The sequence below is a fragment of the Anticarsia gemmatalis genome, chromosome 16 (genome assembly GCF_050436995.1).
Source record: "Anticarsia gemmatalis isolate Benzon Research Colony breed Stoneville strain chromosome 16, ilAntGemm2 primary, whole genome shotgun sequence".
Taxonomy (NCBI): Eukaryota; Metazoa; Arthropoda; class Insecta; order Lepidoptera; family Erebidae; genus Anticarsia; species Anticarsia gemmatalis.
The window spans coordinates 6,360,267-6,384,787 of NC_134760.1; the positions used below are offsets into that span (position 1 = coordinate 6,360,267).

General features: G+C 34.6%; 6 protein-coding genes across 6 annotated transcripts; 4 read left to right on the forward strand and 2 right to left on the reverse strand.

The window, feature by feature from the left end:
- Positions 1 to 279: 279 nt before the first annotated feature.
- On the forward strand, positions 280 to 5,578 carry LOC142979130 (serendipity locus protein alpha-like). The gene is made up of 9 exons (XM_076123887.1): positions 280 to 447; positions 753 to 944; positions 1,225 to 1,476; positions 1,777 to 1,896; positions 2,096 to 2,489; positions 2,753 to 2,934; positions 3,661 to 3,853; positions 4,091 to 4,765; positions 5,046 to 5,578. Exons 1-9 carry the CDS (start codon positions 367 to 369, stop codon positions 5,369 to 5,371), a joined length of 2,415 nt encoding a protein of 804 aa, XP_075980002.1. The 5' UTR covers positions 280 to 366; the 3' UTR covers positions 5,372 to 5,578.
- Positions 5,579 to 6,380: 802 nt separating this feature from the next.
- On the forward strand, positions 6,381 to 8,203 carry LOC142979565 (uncharacterized). Its single transcript, XM_076124563.1, has 4 exons — positions 6,381 to 6,465; positions 6,618 to 6,654; positions 6,972 to 7,081; positions 7,848 to 8,203. Exons 1-4 carry the CDS (start codon positions 6,436 to 6,438, stop codon positions 8,130 to 8,132), a joined length of 462 nt encoding a protein of 153 aa, XP_075980678.1. The 5' UTR covers positions 6,381 to 6,435; the 3' UTR covers positions 8,133 to 8,203.
- Positions 8,204 to 9,370: 1,167 nt separating this feature from the next.
- LOC142979611 (uncharacterized) lies at positions 9,371 to 10,570 on the forward strand. The gene is made up of 4 exons (XM_076124643.1): positions 9,371 to 9,442; positions 9,513 to 9,549; positions 9,792 to 9,898; positions 10,187 to 10,570. The coding sequence occupies exons 1-4, from the start codon at positions 9,419 to 9,421 to the stop codon at positions 10,568 to 10,570; spliced, it is 552 nt and encodes a 183-aa protein (XP_075980758.1). The 5' UTR covers positions 9,371 to 9,418.
- Positions 10,571 to 11,489: 919 nt separating this feature from the next.
- On the forward strand, positions 11,490 to 19,058 carry Nplp1 (Neuropeptide-like precursor 1). The gene is made up of 6 exons (XM_076124391.1): positions 11,490 to 11,592; positions 15,041 to 15,133; positions 15,313 to 16,081; positions 16,239 to 16,383; positions 17,026 to 17,058; positions 17,568 to 19,058. Exons 2-6 carry the CDS (start codon positions 15,041 to 15,043, stop codon positions 17,935 to 17,937), a joined length of 1,410 nt encoding a protein of 469 aa, XP_075980506.1. The 5' UTR covers positions 11,490 to 11,592; the 3' UTR covers positions 17,938 to 19,058.
- Positions 19,059 to 19,303: 245 nt separating this feature from the next.
- Positions 19,304 to 20,732, reverse strand: LOC142979423 (uncharacterized). Its single transcript, XM_076124311.1, has 4 exons — positions 20,631 to 20,732; positions 20,081 to 20,308; positions 19,592 to 19,832; positions 19,304 to 19,439 (listed from the first exon to the last, which is right to left on the reverse strand). Exons 1-3 carry the CDS (start codon positions 20,670 to 20,672, stop codon positions 19,605 to 19,607), a joined length of 498 nt encoding a protein of 165 aa, XP_075980426.1. The 5' UTR covers positions 20,673 to 20,732; the 3' UTR covers positions 19,304 to 19,439; positions 19,592 to 19,604.
- A 2,356-nt stretch (positions 20,733 to 23,088) lies between these two features.
- Positions 23,089 to 24,512, reverse strand: LOC142979533 (uncharacterized). The gene is made up of 4 exons (XM_076124487.1): positions 24,422 to 24,512; positions 24,110 to 24,340; positions 23,527 to 23,823; positions 23,089 to 23,228 (listed from the first exon to the last, which is right to left on the reverse strand). Exons 1-3 carry the CDS (start codon positions 24,461 to 24,463, stop codon positions 23,527 to 23,529), a joined length of 570 nt encoding a protein of 189 aa, XP_075980602.1. The 5' UTR covers positions 24,464 to 24,512; the 3' UTR covers positions 23,089 to 23,228.
- Positions 24,513 to 24,521: the final 9 nt, after the last annotated feature.

Genomic DNA, 24,521 nt, shown 5'->3' on the forward strand with positions numbered 1-24,521 from the left:
GATGAGCAAGAATGAAAGTCTAGACCACCACGTTGGCCAAGAACTAACTATGGATATATTTCTAATGCACACATAACTTGGAAAAGTCATAGATGGTGGATCTATCGTCTACCAATACTTAGGTTCCTTTGGAGACTACCTGGTGTCCTCGCACTTACATCAGTCGCCATGCACTATTAATGCACTCACTCCTAAGTTAACATGCGTACATCACTATGTTGTCATTTTTGATTGACAGAAAAACAAAATTTGAACGCAATGTCAGAGTTGTCAAAATCAACTGACTGACGCCGTAAAGTTTTAGCCGTTTGATTGAATCTTGGAAAACTTCGTAAATATTTAAAAAATAACATTTTGTCAATTAAAATGGAACTTGTGCATGTGGATAGTTTCCAGGAGTTAGCTGTTATCCCCGATGATGCTCGAGCAGCTACGAAACACGTATTGGTATGTGCTACTCGTTATAAATTGAAGTTGTAAAGTGTTCCATCGGAAAAGGGTCAAACATTCATTGTTCGTTGATTGTGAGTGAAAAGTTCACATAACTTTTTTTAAATTGTAATGTTTTTAATGTGGCTAGCGCGTGGTCCTACAGTAGATAATGCACACTGTGTATATAACTGAAAATGCGTTTACTGAAAAATAATTATTTATATAAAGCTAGGTACAAATGAATTGATATATTTAAACCTCAGTATTAAATTAAATCATGCTAAGAACTGTCAGTAACAACATCTATATTTATTTTTCAGAGTCTTTTACTGGATAAAATTCACCCCCTTATACTTGGCTTACATAATAAATTATTATCATATGAAGGTAATACTGATGACATAGCAAAGGTGCGAGATGTGTACACACTTTGTTCAAGTCAAATAAATAAGTGTTTGATAAATCTATTTGATGTATTCAAATTGGAAGCTCACCATAGAACATCTTTACAGGTAAGGCATTGCCTTTGTATTTTATTGTGGGTTGTTGAGGGATTGTGTTACGCTTTCGCAGATTAAAACCTGAGTCAGTAAAAATAGAATTAAAATTAAATTTCCAAAGTCCCAAGTACAGAATAAATACAAAAAAAATCAAAACTAACTTTTTTGCGAAAGCTTATAATTAAACAATTTCTGTTATTTATTATTCTTCTATAATGCCAAAACCTTAGAATAATATTGAAAACAAAATAAATTTTATTTTGTTTTCAATATTATTTGTTTATATTTTCAGGAGAGTCGTCAATACACCATTGAAAGATTATCATGGTGTATCAATAGACTATTGTCTATTGAGGATTATTTAAAGAAGTTTTCTGAATCAACAGACAACAATGACAGTGCCAATGACTCCTTGAATGTAACAACTATGTACTTTGTCAACTGGATTGACCACACATTTCAAGTTCTTGCCAAACTATCAGATACTGCATACAAAACTGATTATAAGGAGTCTGAACAGTTATGTGAACAGTGGAAGAGTGAGGTAATTATATATTTATGGAAATTAATTTTTGGATGTGAAACTTCTGCTTGTGACTTCACCTGAGGAAAAAAATATGTTGATATAAAGAATCTTATCCAATAAATCCAGGTTAAAAACTATTTGTATCAAATTTCATCTAAATCTTATTACTTTTTGTGTGAAGAGTAACAAACATACATACATACATTATCCTCATAAACTTCAGCATTTATCATTTTAGTAAGATTTACTACTTTTAAAGACACTTTCAAGCTAAGTTACAAAATTTATGCTGAATGATTTTATGTAATTTGTTTGCAGATGGTTGAGTATGTGAGTGAACTTCACATATCAATTGATGAGCTTCTGTTGTCGGCTATGACACTCTGCAGATACTGCCTCAGTGATGACCAACATGTTGTAAAAGCACGATGTCAAGTGGTATGAATAAACACATGTATACTATATATAGTATTGAGTAAAGCATTGACCAATACAGAACAAATAAATACTTGTGTGAACCACTTATTCACTATAAGTTTGTTTTGTAAATTATATCTATAAAATGTTCTACTAGATAAAAACGTAAAAAGAAAAAAAAAATTGTATGTGCCTACCATATTATGTTTACAATTTTCAGGTGTTGAGAGAAACTAAAGCATTATTAAGTGAGTTGGTAGAAGGAGATCTGAGCACTGCCATCAAGGCGACGCCGGAAACACTGAAACTGCCAATCATGCCTTCAAATGTCAATGTACTTATAGATGTACTGAAAGATGTCTTGTATGCACTTGAGACTAACACCAATACAGCATTACTTGCCTTAGTTGGCCATTGTTTTAGTTATAGCAAGTCACCTATAGATGTTCTCAAGGAACATTTTAGTAGTGATTCTAAAGGGACCTGTTCCTGTCTTGTTAAAAGTGCAGATGAAGTGACAGAAGATTGTTCTGTGGTGAAAGAATTTGATCTGTATAATGAGAGGTTGCTGCAAATTGGAAACTTTGCTGTGTCATGCTCTTCAGATCAGCATAGTAAGTTAAATTTACAATTTTAAAAGTTTTTTGATGAGTAACTGTTGTCTTAAATTCCAATCAATACAGAATCTTCTACACATTTTTCACCTAAGTACTTAAAAAGTAAAAGGTCCACATTCCTATTCCCTCACTTAATTAACTTGTAGTGCTGTAAAAGTTTAGTCTGTTATAGTTATGTGTCTGGAATTGTAAATTCGAAATATTTTTCTATTTCGGAATCTAGTATGTTTTAAGACTAACATCTTTTTACTGTTTTCCAGGAATCCTAACACTTCGAAGTGGTCTCGCCAGTCTAGAAGCTTTGGACCCTCACTTGGTACCTACTCTCATGATGTCGCCTGACAGCCACCATGCGTATCTGCTAATCAAATCTTGGACTAACGAAGTACAAGAGATAAGAGATAGTATTTACTTAATTGTCGATCCTACTGCTTTTGCAGAGGTATGTACAAAATCATTATATTTATTACTTTATAGCTGTGTGGAGCAGTATTTAAAGGAAATAAACAATAAGCATTGCACTGGGTTTTGTGATGTTTCATTCCCAACAGTACAAATACGTGTGTGATAACTTTGATTATAAGCTGGAAAATTTTTGAGAACCTTATTGGTAGATAGCATGACGGAAGTCGCCATTCCATGGCAATTTTTCGTTGACCCGATACAAATGGGATGTAAAAGTTCGTTTTAGTTGTGATGTGGTCATACGGTCTCATCATCATGGCCTTTCTTCCAAACTATGTTGGAGTCGGCTTCCAGTCTCACTGGATGCAGCTGAATACCAGTGTTTTACATGGAGCGACTGCCTACCTGACCTCCTCAACCCAGGTTACCTGGGTTCTAACACGATACCCTTCGGTAAGACTGGTTGTCAGACTTTCAAGCTTCTGACTACTGTTAACGACTGTCAAAGATCTTCGAAATTGACAGCCGGGACCCACAATTTAACGTGCCTTCCGAAACACGGAGGAACCCGATATGTATAAGATGGTCACCCATCCACAGAACAACCTCGGCAAGCGTAGCTTAACCTCAGAGATCGATCCGCGCAGTTGTTGTTAACTAAGCCACGAGCTCCTCCTCGTGGTGATACGGTCTACAGTCTTCGTAAAACCACCTTTACAACAAACAGATTTTTAAAAGAGTTGTTTGTTGATCTCTATTTCAGAAGTCAAAACAGATGATGCATCAGAAACTACTGGGAATATTAAAAGAGAACAGCTATAACAACACAGAAGTCTGTGCAGTTATCAACATTGGTTGCATGGTGTATGAATTCTTCTTGGTCTACGATAAGTGCGAGCCTGACGCTCTGCCTCATCATGACAAGCTATTGGTTTTATTGGCTGATTTGAATAAAGGTATGGTTTTTTATAACTCTTTCAAATCTCACATACCTACTCTCGGAATTAAATGTTTTCTAGTAAATTTACTATGCTATGGTTTATCGTTCAAAAAGGAAAAAAATATAATTGTATACGTGACGAAGAATCAAATTCGCAATTGATCTCTTTTTTTCGTCAAACAAAGGTTGAGATTTTGACGTAGTTTATTTCATCAGCGCAAAACTCATTACTGAAATATCTTTATTGTTTCAGTACAAAAAGAATGCAAGATAGTAAGCAACATGCTGAGCGCGAATGACGATTTTGTGTACAAAGTAAACATGCCAACTCACAACAAGGAAGTCACGGTTGATCAACTATTAAAACGACTAAAGCTCCTTTACACATTAGTCAACAGAATTTACACATTACTGCGGCCAAAAGACAACGATGACTTTGAATGTGAAATAGGAGAGGAAGAATCTCAAATAGTTTATAAGAACGCCACTCACACAGTCGTGAAAAACTTTGAGACGTATGTGAACTCGCCACGGAAACCATCGAATATATCCCGAAGTATATTCGCAAGGACTAATATAAGGTCATCGACGAAAAACTTTCCATTGTCCAAGTTAACTAGTCGCTTTCAAGGTAAAATTAACGCTGAACTAAGTTTTTCTGTACAATTGGACCGTATGTTCAACGAAAGTAATGAGAATAAGGGTGTTCCTAATGAGACATTTGAGAATAAAGCGTTGGATAAACTGAGAAATCGTTCTCACAGTGTGTTGTACAATTTTTCGCCGATAAAGAACCGGCCATCATTGAGAAAGGCAGTGTTGAATAGACAGTGTAAAGTACCTATGAAGTCTTATGCGGAGGTGGATAATAATGCCACGTACGATAATGCCAGCGTTATGGATGCAACTACGAGTTTGCAAATCACAGGTAATTATTTTTTAAATATTTTGGATGTTGAGTAAAACAAATATTATTTAATGAAATTGCTAGTGTCGGTTGAAGACATTCGACGACGAAACACGCAGAATTTAAAATAATATGATTTCATTTGTGTAAACTTACAGTAAGTTGTTAAACGCGATCAGGCAATATCGTGCGTAACTAGTGCGATTCTGTGTATGCAAATGTGTATTGTAGGGGACTAAAATTCCCGCCGACGGTGATCATGAAAAATACATTGTAAGCGAAATATTTATTCCTGTTTCAGATATTTTGAATCAAATGAACGACATGACGAGTATGCTATCTACCACAAAACTCTCTTTGAAAACAAATCTAGCAGGAGAAAGTAGACACGTTAACAAAGAAACGAAAAATGTATTAAGAATCAACGTGAATAATCAGAATGCAACAGTATCAAAACATATTTGGAACATTCCAGTCAATGCTAGTATTGTGGAGATGCCTTTAGAAGATAGTGCAGGGAATGTGACACAACCTTCCAATGTGGATACTTTGGAAAGGATACATGATTTAGATTATGTTGAGAGCAAACTCAATAGCTTGAAATCTCAGTTGGAAACGAGTTTGTGATATTGTAAATGATTTTTATTGGTAATGGGCTCAATTTTTATATTATTAGTGATATTAAGGTTGTACATTTTATAAATGTTCTTTTATATCTATAACCGTCCAATATTATTAAGTTGCTATTTTTTTTATTGAAATGTTTTTCATATACATGACATTGTTTAAGTTTAAGGAAAAATATATTTTCTAAGATGGAATTAATAAATTGTATATTTCTATAATGAGTATTTTTATTAACCGTAGATTGTAACTTAGCCCGACGATTAGAGAGCGATGAATCAATCTTTGAACCCATTTCGTTAGTAGAAGTATAGTAAAGCTGATTGCGGTGCAAATGTAAAAAGGGCTGGAAGAGCTCGATTACTGCACTAGGAATCCAAGAATATTCTTAGTGAAAAAATCTCCTGGATGTTTTTCTTCTTTACTAATACGATAAAGTTAAATTGTAAGGTATCCGGTTACAGATAATTGTTAGGTACACGCACAGTTAATATATTCATAATTCTAATTACTTATTAAATCGTAGGTGTATTTAATAATTCTGTGATAAATCGAGTATGACGGTAGGAAAGCGACATAATAACTAGTTGCGAATGCGTGTGTTTTTCACGATCGTTTAGTCGGTCATCATCCTCAGCTGTTTTACACGCGACATGATTAATTGATACGAGTATTATTAGCACTTCTGATCATTTTGATTGATTAATATGTTTCATTAATCAGTCAGACCAATTAAGCTATTTACCGTCCTGTCATCTTACCCGGTTGTAAGTAAAATGATAAGTTTATTAGTCAAAGCGTAATTTACTATAAAAAATCAGTGTGCAATTAGATAATCTGAATGCTAATCTTGATCTACGTCACGAAAATTACGATCACTCAGCTAATAAGCTAGACTTTTTCTTAGTTTATCTTTCGTAAATCGTAAAATATACGGTTGACATGCATAAGGTACATTTACATAATGAATTCCACAGTATATAAGCGGTGTTTATTTTACTTTCCTCACAAACTACTTGCTTCGGGGTAGCAGTAAACGTTTGTTGGAGCTAAAACTATTTGAAGAGATGGCGCTGGCAGCAGTTTTAGCATTATTGGTAAATATTATGTGGTAACTTAAATTTTAAATTTTTTACACATCCTAATGCAACGTGAGTCGTACGTAAGAATAGTATTTTTTTCAATGCACCGATTAACGCTAAGTATGTTAAAGTTTACGTTAGGAATAATCACAATTTTTCTATTTTAGATAAATTTGGTGGTAATTCATGGAAGAACTGAAGTGGGTAAGTTTAATGAAATTGAAATTACGTAATGATTTTTATTCTTACCAACCCATTATCATAGACAGTAAGTCCGAAATAACCTAGGTATAGTAGGTATTGTCTATGCGTTTTCAATCGAATGGTGCTCTTTGATAGGTCTATTATAATTATTTTTCCTGCTTAATCACATAGATTTTGATAATCCCTATATGTACGGTCTTATTGTCATTTAAGGCATATAGGTACTTAGGTCATGTATGTCCTTTAGACTTTCAAGGTTTTGTTGTGCATCGTTGTCACTTAGTATATAACTGGTAAATAACTGGATATGTTTACAGGACTAGAAGATTCCCTGCGAGCAGCAGATAGTCATGTCCACTTAGACGTGTACGCAAGTGCTATAGCGAAAGCACATTACAATCCATGGTTTTGTAATTATTTTAAAGAGGTATGGAAATAATTGGTATTTTTTATTTATAAAAATTAAGTAGTTACCTACATGAATAAGTCGTTGGCTGGCATTTGGAAAAGTTGTGTAACTGCTTAGTAAATCTGTAATGAAATATTTGCGAAAAATTCAAATTTGGTTTTCATTTTACCACAATATAAGCTGTTACTTCGAGTTTGTACGGTTTCTTTACAAACGTGAGTTTACAAAAATATAGCTGTTTCTATTTTGGAGATTTATTTCAGAAAGTTTGAAATGTAGGAAACCATTTTAATATAGCTGGCATTTTTCTGAATTGTATTTCATTTTTAATTGCCCAGCAGCGGGATTATAATGGGTTAAGAAAAAAACCTTGTTTTTGACGGCTTCTGTGGCGCAGTGGTTAAGGTGGTGGTCACGCCAGTACCAGTTCGTCGGGAAGTGGTGGGTTCGATTCCCACACGGAACAGAAATTTCTACGAACCAAAAATAGTTGTCTCGGGTTAAGTTGTACCTCGTGTCCGTTGTTTGCATATCTGTAAAAGTCCTCGCGACACAAGAGAAATTCATACGCAGTAGTAGTCTTTATAAAAAAAAGAAACAAAAACAGAAAAAGAACAAAATTCTTTTTAGAACACATGAAATTATTCCTATTGTGCGTCGGGGGCCACCGACAAACCTAAAAGCAACTGGTTCACTCAAACTCTAAAAGCAACTGACTGGCGGAATCGAACACGTGAAAGAGGCGTAGCAGACATTTAATTAAACGTTTACTTTGTTTTTCTAGCCTGGATATAAGTGTACAACTTGCAATACAGCCCTCCACTGCTACCCCGGTAACTTCGCACTCCTAGTGCAATGTGCTGGTCGACTGCCATACTGCAGCAACGGTTATTGTGCAGCTACACAGGACAAGAAATGTCTAAAACAATCAGCTGATGAAAATAACATCAAACCATCAGAAACTCACGATGAAATTGTCCATGATACAGAGATAGATAACCCGAATGATGAAATATCGACTTCGACTAACGCCGCAGATGCGAGGAAAGAATCGCGGCGATCATTTTAAAGAATTCGTTAGGCAAATGTCTGTTTTAAATAGCTTGTATTATTTAAAATAAATTATTTTTTACTTTTAAATATTTGTTTTTATTAAACCTGGTACACACGTAATCAAGGCAGTGTTCACGTTTGACGTTACTTAACTATGTTATTACATATCATTAAATAAATAACGGCCAGAGTTACTTCAGCTACGTCTAAAGTACGCAACTACTAGTTCAACAAGCAATTTTTGCCCTTTGTTCCTACAAAAGCAAAAATTATGATTCCTATCAAAATATATATCACTAAAAAATAAAAGTCGTCATAAAAAACCAAATAATACTTTTAACTAACTGTTTACAATTTAATAATATATCTTAGGTTGTCTTGTAAAATATCCACTTACTCTGATAAAACCTTGTTAGTCAGTACGTTCCAAGGTTCCAAGTAAAGTTCCAGAAACGTGCGCGCTACTGGAAAATTTACTGGCAACTGGAAAATTTCTCGTTTAAATCATGAGGAGATGGTAACTAGATAGGAGCGGTCCCGATGCGTCCAATCAGTGTTGATTTGTACCAAGTCGACAGACCGTCCTGGGAATGCCAAGGACTCATAAGTGATATTGCGATACTGTGCCCCTGTCCCACGTTTTAACTTAAGATTTAGTACCGTTATTTATTGGGTTCACTGTTTTAAATGTCAATTGAAGGGGTTTTATTTTTGGACTTGATATACGTTTATATTCAAATCGGATATTTTTTTACCAAGTGAAGTACTTAGGTAATGGAAATATCCTGAACCATGCACAATATTTATCCATAAGTATAGTATAATATAGTGTGTATATTGGTTATTAAATTATGTAGTACCCAAATGAATCAAGCATTTGTTTATATAGTCGCAGAATGTTTCAAATGGGACTCTTATTGAAAGGGATCCGTGCTAGAGTTAAGGAGGAAAAAAATAAAAACAATAACTAACCTTAATAAAATTAACATGCGACAGGCTTAAAAAATGTTTTACCATATTATCTATTTACACCAATTATTGCAGTAATTAGTAAAGTGACAAACTGTTGCTAGTTTACTTCATCGCGTAGATTTTTCGTATCCAACTAGTTTTTGCAGCCACTGCAAAATGATTTTTATGGTTTAATGATAGTGCAATTAGTGTGCCGCACGATATATGTGCATTAACATAATGTATTCAACTGTATATAAGCGTGAACTATTTTACTTTTCATACAAACTACTTACTTTCTTTGTTGACTGCAGTCTTTACCGGTCTTTGGAGAGCATTACTATTCCAGAAATGGAGCTTATTACTTTATTGTTGGTAATATATTATTTATTTTGAATAGATAAAATAACTAAAACGGTTTCCTATATCCTGTTATATATTTCAGGTAAATCTGGCTTTAGTTCAAGGCAGGACTGACGTGGGTAAGTAGACAGATACTTGGTTAATTGGTTTTAATGATGTGAATTATCTCCAACTCAAGTTCATGTGCGTGCTATTTCCAAAATATTCTTACAAATGGAATGGTGACGTATTGAGGATGTCTGGACAGAATTTTACATATACTTTATTTGTTTGGATAAGTATTCATAATTTTTATTTAAGACAGATGTTTTTTTTAAAACGGTATATGCTAAGTGGTTAAGTAAAATTGTATTATTTTCAGAAACAAAGGGCACTTTTCTTTTAAGAAATCATACTGATCTTGAAATCTACGCTAATGGTTTAGGCAGAGGACGTTACAACCCGTGGATGTGCAATTATAGACAAGAGGTAAGAACACATAAATTTATTCCTGCTCTGGTATCACACAGTACCTACACACATATGTACCCGCCTGAAGACAAACATGATGGAATAAATTTAAGTTAAGAAATTAAAGTTAGTTGTTAAATTTTGGATTAAGATTTAATGTAGTATTGTAGGGACTTTATAAACAAACACTATCATGAAAATAAACAGACTCGTAATAGATCATCAATAACTATTTGTTTGCGTAAGCAGTAATCAGACTTATGAAAACTAGTGTAATGATAGTCTAGCTCTATAATTTTTTTTTAGCCAGGATATCAATGCATTAGTTGTACTGCGGCACTCCACTGCTTCCCCGGTAATTTCGCTCTACTAGTGCAATGTGCCGGATTTTTCCCATATTGCCGTAGCGGGTACTGTTCAAGGGTGAAGACAGAAGGTTGCAATGAAGATTACATGTTTGCTGAAGGCACCCATGGCCCTTTAAGAGTAACTACAGTGGCTAATGATGAAACTACAACTATGTCGGGAGAAAAACCTACTGAAATAACGGACCAGCTTGCAGAAGAAAGTATATCGAATGCAGCTTCAGAGGAAATGCAACATTCAAACAAAGTTGAAGAAATTGTAGAGAAAAACTCAACTGATATTAGACTGCCTAGTACTGAAAAAGATCCGCGGCGATTCTTTTAATTAGTTTGTAATAAAAATGTTCAACTATTATAGAATTTAGAATAAATTATTGATTTTATCACACTGTTTTATTCTTTTAAAATAGTATGGTGGTACTTCGTAGGGAATAATCTAACCAGTTAGGTTATGATGTAGATTTAAAGAATTTAGTAAGAACGGGGATCAGAACAAGTGGTGCTCTATATTTCCTACAAGGGTTACTTGTTCCGATGGAAATAAGGCGTCACGAGTATTAGTTATTCAAGTGCAAAAAGTGTTGAAGTAATTACATTATTTTGTGTTAAACTGAAGTGAAAAATCTACTTCACTAAACTGAAATTTCAATCGACTAAACATTATCTACAAAAGCCAAAGCTTGTAAAGTATGCGGAAGAATTTCCCAGCGTCGCAATTTCGACAATTTGGCAATAGTATTTTTCCGATAGAATTTGCCTTATTTGATTGCTAAACTTTGAAACAATGGCATTTTGTGGCTTCCGACTTCAAAGTTACACGTGACTCTTGACGAAATTTAGGTTAAGTAATTCTAAAAGGCCGATACATTATTTAGTTATTTTCATTGAGAACAAGATTAATAGAATTAATGACCTTGAACCGTAAAAGGTTGAAAAATGAGAATCTAATTTAGTTCTAGTAATTAGCTACGTAGTCTTTCTACATCATCATTAATTCTCAGTGACATTATTAGTCTGACTGTCCGTGAGTACGACACAATTTGCATTCAGAAAATAGCTCGTTGATGACGTTAGTCTTTTTGTTTGCTGTTTAAAAATAGCTTTTTGACCTTATATCCTATTAATTAAAGTGCATATAAGTAGTATGCTTTTTCAGTAAGCTCCTCCCTTGTAAAGTTCACGCAAGCGCGGTGAGCATGTGGTTTTGTATAAAAGCTCTGTAGCCGTCGTCTAACATCCATTCCCGCCAAGATCTCCTAGTATTCGAGCAAAGCAAGCAAGTGTCAAGTTACAAGTTGCTCCAAAGTTTGCAAAAGTGTATTGTGGCTGGGAGTCACGCCAATCACCGTAAGTATATAATTACTGAAGTTACTTTAGATCACTTTCTGTTTACGCGGGTTCGAAAAAGTTTAAAACTTTTATTTTATGGTGGAAAAAAGTTTTAGCATTTGAAATATATAATTCAGTACCTAATCCGTTAACACAACATTATTTTGTTACTTACGACTAAAATCTCAATATTTGTTGTACTTATATTAGATAAAGAAGAATATTTTTCAGGGGTGTTAGGATTTTTTTACACAATTTTAGGTAAAACTTGCTAGTTTTTGTGAGTCAACATTTGTTAAAGTTGGTATTAATTAACTAGATTATCGGACAGACTTCCGAACTACAACTTTTTCTACAATACAATATGACTAATTATTAAAAAAATACATGCATATTTAATTCATACTCTTAATACGTAGGTTTTATAACTGGGTTAGGTATAAAAAAGCTTTTAAGCTGTATTGGTCAGTTACTTCACTTAGTTACAGTTGAATTTGGTAGAAAATAATATTAATTCATAGCTTTTTCAAAAATAGACCTAGGCATTCTCTTAATCGGCTGTAAATAAAAATTAATTTTACATGTACAAATATAATAGAAGGGCGGACCTCCTCTTCTGAAGTTTGTTCTAATTTTTGTTTGTTTATGGGAAACTTATAAATATTTTCAGGTTAATTAAAACTACTTATTGGTCAAATTACTACCTATGTATAAATTTTTGTCTACGATAGGAAAAAAATACAAAATAGACGAAATGAAATATAGTTAACGAGGTGTTATTTAATTAATAGGTAGCTCCGAAACTTGTTCAAGTAACAATAACTAAAAAGACTTGACCTTTTAACAAGTATAAGCGGCTTTTGAAACTAACAAATTAGAAGTAATCCTCTAAACGATTACGGGAAAATTACAATTTTCTACTTCGTCAGGAGATAGAAAATTGAGCAAATAATAATTAAATTATATTGCTAAAAGGTTTACTGACTACCTGCCTTAATAAATAGGGGAGATATTGCCTCAAATTGGTTGATAAGTTAGTTTAGTTTATAATAGACCAAGCCAAGTGTGACCAAAAAACGGATTGGCGTAAATGTGAGGAGGCTTTTTCTCTACAATGGTTAAAGAAAAGCTGTCAATGATCAATTTTCTATCAGAGGCCCGAACGAAATTAATTATTTATATCAAAATCAAGTCACGGTTATTAATAACGCAGTTGATTCTTAGCTCATTAACGTCGCATAAGCTCGCATTAATACTAATACCGTGTCAAAGAGATTACTATACTTGTTGTTTATAAGAAATTTTAATTAATTCGTGTACTTCAACTATTACGTTCACTTACTATCGATCTGAATTAATTTATAATTCAGATCGATAATAAATACTCATACTAATAATATATAATGCTCGCCTAAGTCAAAGGTGTCTATATTTCAACTCATTAAATTATACTTTATTTTGTAAATCATTACCGGGTTGAAGTACATGGCAATGGGTCTAATTCATAATGAAGGTTTTTTTTGTTTAGCTTTGTGGCGATTCTGGCTTTATGCCTAATTCCGCCAATAACACAGTATTAAATTAAATATATCAAAAAATATTTTAAAATCGTTTTTTTGGATTGCTAAGCGACCATGTTGAAACGAAAGTCCGAAGGTTCTTCTATTTGTCGACTTCTATTCGACGTTTATTTTTTTTTTCATTACAGATGGTTTCCACTGAAAAAGTTTTCCCTTGATCTAATCGAACATTATTTTAAATTGATTAATCTTTTATTGAATTGCTATTAGCTCCAATTAGCAAACATAGGACACATTAGGATTAATTACTCGGGAAGCCTATTGTTTGAAACACAAAATCTACTTCGTTCTTAATTTGTTTAGAACAATGTGTATTGAACAGTAACAGTGTAGTCTGTACACAATTACAGTAAATCTGTTCTTTCAGCCGTCTAGCTACACTAGCTACCAACTGATCCGAGAATTTATTTCAAAGAGAGCTTCGCAGACACTTAGTGCCTACAGGCCGTTTCACTATGTGCTCATTCCTTTCAGTCTGAAGCTTTTTGTACACAAAGATATTACTTCACAGCTCTTATGAATGCTTCGTTTCATTTTCACACAAAGTTGCCTTGGAAGCACGTTGATTAGACTATTTATTGAATTTTTATGAAAAGTAACAATATACGTAATCATTCATGCGTAACTTATCGTGCGTTATTAAACCGACGCATGATTTAAATATCATTACATATTACCGTTAGGTAGTCGAAAAATATGATGAAATATATTCTTGATTTTGTTAATTTAATTGTTGTAACGTCAAGTGTTTCTGTTTGATAGCTTTTCCGCGATAAAGCTTATTGGATTTTCCGCTGAGAGATCAACCAGTTACGGGAATTGTTTATCAAAAGGTCGGGAGTTAATGAGTGATCCGATTATGATCGACAGGCGTACTAGCTCGGTTTAACAATAACGAGAATAATTCTAACTAGAAATACATTTGTAGTGGAAATGAAAGGGAAATGTAGCATTAAATTAATAATTGAAAGTATTGTTACGCGTATAACCGTTAAAGGTAATTGGTGTTTTGTTAATCTACTTTAAATAAAGTTAAAGCCGAGTAAATCACATTATCGTATCTACGTATAACGGATATTAAACGTAAATATGATGGAGTTTGGATCATTTATATCTACAATCAGATTAATAACACTCAAATGCAATGCAATTTATCATACGCGTTTTCCGATAAACGCTCAGAGAAAATTAGCATTTAAAAGGTTATGAGAAAATCTCTTTCGTGAGTAGTAAGAGCTCAGGTGGCTTCCAACAGCGCGCGGTGTGCACCTCGAGTAATTGAATCTGCCAACTTTATATCCGTTCAGGCGACAGACTATTATCTCCGTTCTCTGTTACCTTTTGTTTGTACTCAATACGGTCGGAAGTTTAATACGTTTGCTTTGGAAAAACCAATCGAACTGTTTATTAATCATTGAGTTAAATAAAGCCGTACGATGAATATGAATATGAATAATTATCGTTTATGTAGAATTAACTCCTTCAACTATACAAATATGAAATAGATTTCATTTTTTTTCACAATCTTAACAATTTGTTAATATTTAAATTACTTACACATGATTCATATGATTATGAATAATAAGATATTCAATATGGTAATCTGCAACAACGCCAAATCAATTGAACTGAAAGCATCTTGATTGGTTAAATAGCTATTTGACAAATCGACCTCTTAACTTCAGGTCACAAGTCACGAGTTCTCAGTTATATGAACACTTGTAATAACTATACAGTGCGAGATTCAGTTGGTCGCGGTCGTGTAATAAACATTATTGTTGATGAACCCTTATCCCTGACGATCGTGTAGGTTGCTTAAAAGAAAATTTTCTTCAGTATTTTTTTAAGTGTGTTTGTTTTAATAAAATGTTTTCGTTGTTCGCTAGATGAACAACGCACGGATGAACTTCGGAAGGCACCGCGGGTATCTTCTCTTAGTTGCTGCTTTAGCAGTGGCGTTCTCTACTTATATCGAACAGGTATTTAAATTAATTGCTGTTATCTATTTATTTGTGAATTTAAATGTTTATATTTTGGGCAACAAGAATATATTGGTCTGATAGTAGGTGAACATCAATGTCCTAGACGACATAAATATTCACTTATGTCTTCATACACAATACTTCAATGGGTTGTCATGAATTATTGTTTCATTTAGGTGGTGAGTCTGCCGGCTGATCCTCTGAGCCAATGGCCTTCGTTTCCCAGGAGAAATATAGCGGCTTTAGCCAGAGACGGCTATCTGAGGAATACCGCATCTAAGGCGAATTACAAGCGAGGCATATCTACGCTTGCTAAAAATGGACTGTTACCCACATATAGGTCGCCATACGTTGAAGCTGAAAAGCAAGATCCCAATCAAGATGAATCTCAAGAGAAAAGAAACGTCGCATCCATTGCTAGACTTCGAAGCTATGCCGCCATGAAGAGGAACATTCAAGCTCTGGCTAGAGACGGATACCGCGTTGGCAGGGGACAGTACAATCCATCAAACGATAAACGGAATATAGCTGCTTTGGCACGAAACGGATTACTCATCCACAAGAAAGATGAGGCTAATGAGGACGAATACTATTTCCCCTTCTACCAAAATTCGATTCCGCCGCTTTCTGAACTCGATCGACCCCTGGACATCAATGAAATATACGATTACCAGCAATCCGTTAATCCGGACATGTTCCCTGCTATGTCCCAAATATACAAGCGTAGTGCATTCGAACCGTACTATGAAAATTTCACCCCTAAGGATATGAACGATAACTCGTATTTGAAGAGAACATTAGTCGGTTTGCCTAATCACGGACTTTACAGACCGAACTACCTGGAACAAAACCCGAGAAGTAAGAGATACGTGATCACATTCCCCGACGCTGAAGCAGATGAAGGCCTGGACCAAAATGAAATTGAAGGAGATAAACGATCAGTAGGTGAGTCAAAACATAAATATTTTAAAGTGACACATTTCTGTTGAACTATAAACGCTTCATATAAAACGTTTTGATTTGAGATTTTAACAGACGGGGTGTTAATGGGAAAATCATGTAGGTTGATACCATAACAGCTTTTTGTTTATTTTTTTTACAGATGACGAAGCTCGCATTAATTTTGAAAAGCGTCACATTGGTTCACTCGCTCGTTTAGGTTTATTGCCTTCATTTAGATTCTCTGGTGGACGTTATAGTAGATCAGGAAGGGCTAGGTTACTGTTACCTAGCCAGGAATTATACAGGTCTCGTAAATGTTATCAATATCAATCAATGTGTGTTCAGTAGAAGATAAATGTTTGTTTAGGAGTTGGTGTAGATGAACGAGACTAATAGAGGCATGACGTAATACATGTTAGGCATGACATTTGCGCGAGCCGACATATTCGGCAGTACTTCATCGAATATTGGCATAGTCCGCCAAAGCCCTATGAACGGCCCGCGTAGGTGTGTAGCACGTCTTACTGCATCGTTGATCTGTTGTATTGATGTTACTAGAGAAAGCTAACACTTCTTGATATGATGTTCAGAACAGTAGTTGCTTCAGAGTAGGCTGTGAGGGTTCTGTTTATAAAAAGAAAGTATTTTCTTGTCGCATGAATTGTATATGTTAGTTGATTAAATCATTGATATGGTGTTCAAAGTGTAGTCGAAATGCTTTAGAGTAGGCTAAAAGGGCTCTGTCATTGGGACGAACCACGAGTTACTTACATGTCGCATGTATTTGTTTAGTGCTGAATAGACGGCCACACACGTGGCATGAATACGATGGATTCGAAACGTGATCAAAACTATGTGTTAGATATAATTAGATGTTTATTATAAGTTGCCGTTTTATGTTTAGCGCAATACAAAAACCTTTTTTTAAAACTCTTTTTATTCTACAGGAAGCATTCCATTGACGAGAATTTCGGAATTAGGTAAGTAACCCATACCCTAACTGACATTTTCAGTTAGTCAGTTAGGTACTTTCATACAGCAGAGTTTTCGTCGCAGTAACATTTTGTTGTACTAAACTGTGTTATCGTGATAAAATTACCAGGCAATGTAAAAGCCAGCGACGTTCCCAGTTCTCCGGATGTTAGGCGTGTGTTGAATACCGGAAAATGAAGCGTGGTATTCAACGCTGTTTGCATATTTGTATTGCCAATTCAACGTACATTGTATCTCTTTGCACTATTCCATGAATATTGATCGCTTTTCGTCGAATTCTTCGTGCAGAGCCGGGATTAATTAAAATTGCTTTCATAACTACGGAGCGGCCAAATAAACAATTTATTAATTTCACATACGTGTAATTCCGTAACCAATACCTATTGGAAGCTTGCCGGCGACTCAATTACGGGGGAAAGGAAATCTGAATTCTGTTGCAATAAAAACGTTTTGATGAAAATTATATATTAGTGACGTATTTTTTGTTTGTTACTAGGCAATATATCTCTGGTGCCGAAGCTGACTCAGCAATCGATTCAGACGACGCCGACATATCGCCGCCGCCAGTACCTGCTTACTCGCACCCGACCGGCAGGATCCTCCACAGACCGCTGAACAATGACCTTCCGCACTCCAGCCCCCTACCCTTACCACCCATACCATCCAACAATAACATCGAATCATTTGCGAAGAACCGCTGGCAGTCTAGCAGCAAGGAAACCCCAAAGTTTTACTATTTTAGGTCATTGAAGGTTCCATATCACACATCAGGGAAGAGGTACCTGCTGCTGCCTGCAGTGGACAACATCTTGCTGAGGAAAGCTTACCGCAACAGCAGTCTACCGAGTCGACGTAAGAACCAGTAGCTGTGCCAGTGCCCACTAGGAGATGCTACGATGTATAGCTCGGGCTATCCTGGTGTGAATGAACTGTGAACTGTGTACAAGAACCGGGCTTTCCCCCAATCATATCCACGCTTTCAATTCCAATGACTAATTGCGAGATTTTAATGATCATTTCCAAAAACTAATCAATATAGTAGTATCGACCGATTGGTTTTTGGAATAAAGTGCAAATGACCTCGACCTTGGTCGTTCTCTTAATGAATCATTGTCAAGACGTAGGGAACACGGATTCATGATAGAATTTAGACAATAATTTTGAACTATGTAATAAAAATATTCTTATTTCTTATATGTTAAATGTTGTGATTATTATGATCATTAGTTTTAATATTAATGTAAGTAATTTTTAAGGGATCTCATTTTTACAAAAAACGACTTTGGCCAGTTTAAGACACAAATCGTGCTTATTGTTAATTCTAGAATAATTTAAGATGTCAATCGCAAATATTAATGTGTACTAACGGTAACGATTATGTCAAAATGTAGACAATCTTTAACTCTGACAATATAAACATAGATGTAAGTAAAATTGAAAATGGTTCTCGTTGTCGCATTAAACTACTTAAATAAATATACTTAATCAATTTAGAAAAATATGAGATTCAGAAAAAAAATCTCTTACTTTGCAGTAACAATAAATTATGAACAAATTGACCTATGACATTGACAATAAAACCGAAAGGCAACCTTGTGTATGGAAACATCATGAAATAATACTTATCCATATACCTCTCTTTGACTAGACTAAATTAGCTGTGTTTGACAAATAACAATTTAATAATTTACTATCAAGCTTAAGCTTTAAGATGAAAGGATCAATGTATCTTAGCGTAAATTAGTTAAAATATATACTGAGAAATATATCTTTAGACGGAAAGGGAGAATGTCTTTGGATTCGGACAATAAATTTGACAACGCGACCACACGATAATAATGTTTTTGAATAATAATATACTTATAGCAAGTAGGCTCTATTCTTCCCTTTTTATGATATCTGATATCGATCGAACATATTTTTAAAACAATTATTAATACTGATACTCATTGAATTTAGTACTGTGTTATTGTAAATAAATAAAACCGTGCCAAAAGTGTTGTTTTATTTCTTACAAGATAATAATGGCATCCAACTTTTGTGTTTTTGTTCATGCTTAAACATAATATTCAGTAAAATAAATCCTTTGAAAGAGAACTGCATCTTTCATAGTAAGTAGTCTTTTTAAAATTAACTTGACATTTAATTTTTACGCTACAAAATGTTCATTGGAGATAGGGCCCAAGTAGAACCAAAGAATATGAAATAGGACATAATGAAATAAAAACAATATATGCATTGATCATTTAATTGAACTTTATTAGGATATAATAGAAGTTTGTTTGAAGAATAAGGGTTTCAAACGAAACATTTTTTCCATAAAGACACGCCGAGGTCTATGGTTTATACAAATCCAATGTGCAGCAATCTAAAAGAACAAAAGCATTAATCTATAGATTTTACATAGTTAGATGGATTTTTGTTATTAGTGCTCAGGTTTTTACATCAAAATGTGTAACCACACGATACAAACACGCAGAAAGTTAATGCTACTGGTAATTGAACAAGGTTACTACTTACAAAGGCTTTAATATTATGTCTCTGGTTGTGGCGTAGACGTCGTGGATGATGTAGTAGATGATGTAGAACTTGATGTAGATGAAGATGTCGAAGTCGAGGTAGAGCATAAAGATCCTCTGATCATAGAGCATGCTCCGTTTCTGCAGTACGGGAACAAACCGCCGCAATTTACTGTCACACCGAAGTTAAGGAATGGGTAGCATTGACGGACCGTGTGGCAATCTGAACAGGTGCTGAGCCCCTACAAAATTAAGAAAAAAAATTAAAATTTTCGAATGGAACAATGATTGGTTTAGGAGGAACAAAAATCTATTAAGTCGGTTAAAAAAATCCCTTATTGAATATGTAGAGTTTTGTTATATAAGTAAATGTTTTTCAAGACGTTAACCTTAGCTTGGCTAGGTTTGGTGACAGGCTACAAACTAACCGTTGACTTATCCGTTCCTAAAAATATGAATGAAATTGATCTGAAACTATAAAGTTAATTACCTCATTTAAGAAGTTACACTGGAATACATCTCGTTTTTGTCGTTCGTGTTGGTCTGCCGATCTCTTATTGCGTGGGCCTAGGAAAGCCGTTGGAGAGAAGTCAGGCCAGAAAATGCTAAAGTCAGCGAGGAAGAAGTCGTGGAGTGATGGTGCCGATGACGCTGCAGCCGTGGTGCTGTCACTAGCAGGCACGGGAGAGGAATTTTCTTGTGCCAACGACAGCGACAGCTGCAATACAAGAAAGTAATGAACACTACAACAACTGAAGACTTAGGTACATTTATTAACTCAATTGTGGCCGGATAGCTGGGTCCACGGTTAATAAAATTGTTGGTCAGTGTAGGTTTGAGCGTTCAAACTACAGTCCACCAAGGCGCTGGCCAAGATTTGGGAGCACTCTTGACATACCTACTTAACAATTTAAGCGTGGTTTTTCACCGTAAGCAATTGACATTATTTCTAAATGACATTCTTAAGCTAAAAGTTAGATATTAGGGCAGAAGTGGAACTTTTGTTGAAAAAATGGACGTATGTTTCAGGAACAACTCACCAGTAGAGTAAACAGCAATACCAAAACCTTGGGATAAGCCATCTTCGTGTTTTTAACTATTCGGGTTCCTCAAGTGAAGAACTTGTTTGGACTGATTAGACACTTATCTTATATACACTTTATATTATAAGGATTATGCTAATCACCGCATTTATATCGTTAGGGTTGTAAAACCAAAAATTCTATGTACCAAATAATTATTTCTATAATATGTGTAGGGTGTGCATTCCATGAGTAAAATTATGACTTTGGATCCCTTAATGACATTTCGGAATAGTTACAGTACCAGAGAACAATAGCATCATCTTCACATTATTTGTTTTAATCACGTTTGTTCACGAAACAAAATAGCCAATTTCATAAAAGCTACAATTATCATAAGTGTTTGTCAAAAATAAAAAACAGTTTCGGAAGAGCTTCTTTGAATATTCGTGAAGTGATCACGTAAAGCAGCCCTGATGTCCGTGGACACATAAGCCGAAAGCAAACAATGAAAGAACGACGTTTTCCTGTAAACAATCAGAACGTCTAGTTGTATAGCCAACTATTTGTGTGCGACATGAAAGCGGCTTTCATTTCACACGAACGTCACCAAGCTTGTTGTTCAATACAATAAGGGAACTCCAATACAACAATGAATTTAAATATGTGTCTCGTAAGTCGTGACATATTATTTTGAAGGAGTAGTAAACAAACGTGATCAATCGGCACATTGCTTTGGGATGAACTGTAACTGACTAACATTCAAAGGAATTCTGAGGAAAATTCCAATGCAAGAGTTTATAAACGGAAGGTTTTCTATTCGTTGCTCTATTTCAAATGTGCGTATCTGTATGGATGTTTGACATCATCGATGGGTTCCAAATTACAAATTAGCCTGTACATTTAATAAATAATTATATTGAATTAGAATTTCCTTAATAGGTAGGTACAGTTCGTTATTTATAATCACATTCAGATTTACTATATTATTATTTTAAAAGTAAGGGACGTTTAAAATAATAATATAACGAAAACCTTTACGACTCAGGGGTTATGAAAGCGAATGTTGCAGAGACGTATCGGGTTTGAATCCCGGAAAGAGTATCATGTAGTGATTTTTATCTACAACTTACGTAGCTTGCCTGCCCGTATGACTCCTCTAAAATGTAGCACGGTGTAGAGACAACAAAAAATCCTTTAAGGTAAATTTTAAACGTTAAAATATTCGACGAATAGTTTTTTTACTGACGACTGAAAAATCGTGTAGTAGCAGGATTCAAAAGTGTATAATATGAGCATGTTTGTTCGAAACAGAGTTATTGCCGTCTATCCAGAGGAACATAGACTCATAAATCAGAAAAAGAACGAGTTCATTTCAAGGCTACGTTTCCCAGCAAGCGGCGGCCACTCGTATGTATATTGTTTTCTAGTTGTAACTTTGTATGTGTTATGCACTACTGGTTATGAACGAAGTTTTTATCAACTTTTTTCCCTCACATTTACATAGACTGTAATTGTGGCTTTACTGGTAAATATGCAGTCATATTTATCACGAAACTTAGTGCTATGTCATGCAAGTATTAAAAATATATTTCAGGTAAAAATATGCGATGGTAAATATGCTTAAAAGTACGTCAGTCACTTTAATTCAGTTATCATTATTTGTAATGAACATCACGCCTGCTATACTCGAAGGTTCAGATAGACATGTAATGACAATCGTTTTTGCCATTCCTAAGAGAGCATATTTGTGATGAATCGGAATAATTATACAAGACGCAGCGGTGTTGCAGCATATTTCGAAGTTTTTACAAGAAAAAATATCTTTATAATTGGTGTTTTTTATACCCATGTTTCAAAATGTTAATACATAATATATTATATCTACATTACATTGCCGAGCCTTCAATAGTATTCTTATACAACGAGCATGGCCAGACTGACATGGGTACAAATATATTAGCACCGCCGCATATTCCCGGGAGGAATTTTCATTAGATCACAAACTGTTTTTTGTACTAGTCATGAGTACGTCTAATGCTTAATTAAAAAACATTTCAGAGCTGTTTTCTTTTATCATCTCATGTAATTACATGTTCAACATGTCTCAGTCGCATCAAGACTTTTGAATAATTGTATAAAATGTTTTTTAAATAGTCAATCTAAAAACTAAGAGAGTAAGCTATCTCAAATGTTCTTTCACACAAATAACATTATTTTTGTTTGATTGATAAGCATAATTTTACTAGGTTTCTATTTCTTTTTCAGTTGAGAAAAATCTTTACTGTTTATCTTCGCTTAGCATTCTTAAAACACATAGACATCTAATCTAGAGATAGGAAAAATATGTCATGACTTGTGGAAAATAAGGTTAAATAATAGGTACGTTTGTTTTGAAAAAGTATTTAATAAAAAATCGTGATAATTGTATTTTGAATTAGACAGTATAATGAGTACGATCGAGAGAAGGCAATTAAAATCATTTGTTGATCATGCAAATATTTTATTAAATAATAATATAATAGTTATCTAACTAATAGAACTGATATATAGGTAAGCAGACATTTAAATAATAACACACCAGGACGTCGTTGTTTGGTTCCAAAGATTTCAGATCTGAAACAAAAAATACTATAAGTTTCTTGTAAATAGTTTATTTGTTGAAAAAAGAAAATATAAACTGTGATGAAAACATGGGTCAAAGCTCAATAAAAATATGACGTTAAGTGAAGCACGTTCAGTTGTGTAGCGAGTTCAACTTTTTTTCAGTCAGCAATTTTTTTCAACATACTATATTTTGTTGATATTGCGAAATTGCCACTCTGATTGACTCAGTATGTTTTTTAACTTACAAACATTTATCTAAAAAAAGAGATGTTGGGCCAGATAATTGCAATTTTTTAAATAAGCTTACTTATGTAGATTTGGGTGTCGTCGTGGTTGTGGTAGTAGTAGTCGTCGTAGTAGACGTGGAAGACGAGGAAGATGAAGAAGAAGACGAAGAAGAAGAAGATGAAGAAGAAGATGACGAAGAGGAGGATGAACTTGACGAGGAGCTGCTAGATGTGGTAGCTGAGCACAATGATCCCTTGGTCGTCGAACATAAGCCGTTGTTGCAGTATTGAAACAGTCCGCTGCAAGTCGAAATGGTGCCCATCCCAAATGGATAGCAGCGACGGACTGTGTGACACCCAGTACATCTGAAGCCACCCTAGAACATAAATTATAATTTAGTAACTGTCAGGGTGTTACCGACCAATAATACATTGGTCGAAGGGCGGCGTTAACAATTTTCAAATTACTTTTCAATTTTATAATGCATTGCAATTTAAAGTAACCTGAAACCTTATTATCTTTTACAAAGCCGATAAAGTAGTTGAATAACGTTTTTGTTTGTTAAGGAACTGGTTGTTCTACATATATGTCACTAAATATGTAATGATGGAGCAATACAACTCAATATCTATACCAATAGTTAAGTTAAAGCTTGTACTTACTTGGGTCGAGTAATTGCATGTGACAACCCTCCGCTTTTCACGAGGATGCTCATTCAATTCAGAAACCTCTGCTGGGGATCTTTTTGAACGACTTCCAAAACCAAAGATTTCGGGCCAGCTGCCGAAACTTTTATGTATTGAGGATCCTGATGATGCAGCTGGTGGAGCAGAACTTCCATCTCCATGAGAAGGAGGGACAGATGATGAATTTTGCTGTGCCAATGTAACAGCCTGAAAAAGGAAAAAAATAACATTTAATTGTATGTATTACAAGAAAAGAAATAATTACTATAGATAATAGTACAATCTTACCAGGAAAGCTAGAAAAGCTACGATGATCTTGGAAGTGGCCATTTTGAAATTTCAGCTCCTCGTGTTCTTCAAATGAAGAAGTTAGTTGAACTGGTCAAGA

Bases quoted from the DNA above. Each gene is read 5' to 3' on its own strand.
- LOC142979565 (XM_076124563.1), top strand. From the start codon at position 6,436: ATGGCGCTGGCAGCAGTTTTAGCATTATTG. The intron at 6,655-6,971 runs GTAAGTTTAATG...ATATGTTTACAG, and splicing joins TCATGGAAGAACTGAAGTGG to GACTAGAAGATTCCCTGCGA. The intron at 7,082-7,847 runs GTATGGAAATAA...TTGTTTTTCTAG, and splicing joins TTTGTAATTATTTTAAAGAG to CCTGGATATAAGTGTACAAC.
- LOC142979130 (XM_076123887.1), top strand. From the start codon at position 367: ATGGAACTTGTGCATGTGGATAGTTTCCAGGAGTTAGCTGTTATCCCC. The intron at 1,897-2,095 runs GTATGAATAAAC...TACAATTTTCAG, and splicing joins TAAAAGCACGATGTCAAGTG to GTGTTGAGAGAAACTAAAGC. The intron at 4,766-5,045 runs GTAATTATTTTT...TTCCTGTTTCAG, and splicing joins TACGAGTTTGCAAATCACAG to ATATTTTGAATCAAATGAAC.
- LOC142979533 (XM_076124487.1), bottom strand. From the start codon at position 24,463: ATGGCCACTTCCAAGATCATCGTAGCTTTTCTAGCTTTCCTG. The intron at 24,341-24,421 runs GTAAGATTGTAC...TTCCTTTTTCAG, and splicing joins TAGCTTTTCTAGCTTTCCTG to GCTGTTACATTGGCACAGCA. The intron at 23,824-24,109 runs GTAAGTACAAGC...TTTATGTTCTAG, and splicing joins CATGCAATTACTCGACCCAA to GGTGGCTTCAGATGTACTGG.
- LOC142979611 (XM_076124643.1), top strand. From the start codon at position 9,419: ATGGAGCTTATTACTTTATTGTTG. The intron at 9,443-9,512 runs GTAATATATTAT...TATATATTTCAG, and splicing joins AGCTTATTACTTTATTGTTG to GTAAATCTGGCTTTAGTTCA. The intron at 9,550-9,791 runs GTAAGTAGACAG...TATTATTTTCAG, and splicing joins TCAAGGCAGGACTGACGTGG to AAACAAAGGGCACTTTTCTT.
- Nplp1 (XM_076124391.1), top strand. From the start codon at position 15,041: ATGAACAACGCACGGATGAACTTCGGAAGGCACCGCGGGTATCTTCTC. The intron at 15,134-15,312 runs GTATTTAAATTA...TGTTTCATTTAG, and splicing joins TCTCTACTTATATCGAACAG to GTGGTGAGTCTGCCGGCTGA. The intron at 16,082-16,238 runs GTGAGTCAAAAC...TTTTTTTTACAG, and splicing joins AGGAGATAAACGATCAGTAG to ATGACGAAGCTCGCATTAAT.
- LOC142979423 (XM_076124311.1), bottom strand. From the start codon at position 20,672: ATGGCTTATCCCAAGGTTTTGGTATTGCTGTTTACTCTACTG. The intron at 20,309-20,630 runs GTGAGTTGTTCC...CTTGTATTGCAG, and splicing joins TATTGCTGTTTACTCTACTG to CTGTCGCTGTCGTTGGCACA. The intron at 19,833-20,080 runs GTAATTAACTTT...TTAATTTTGTAG, and splicing joins AGTGTAACTTCTTAAATGAG to GGGCTCAGCACCTGTTCAGA.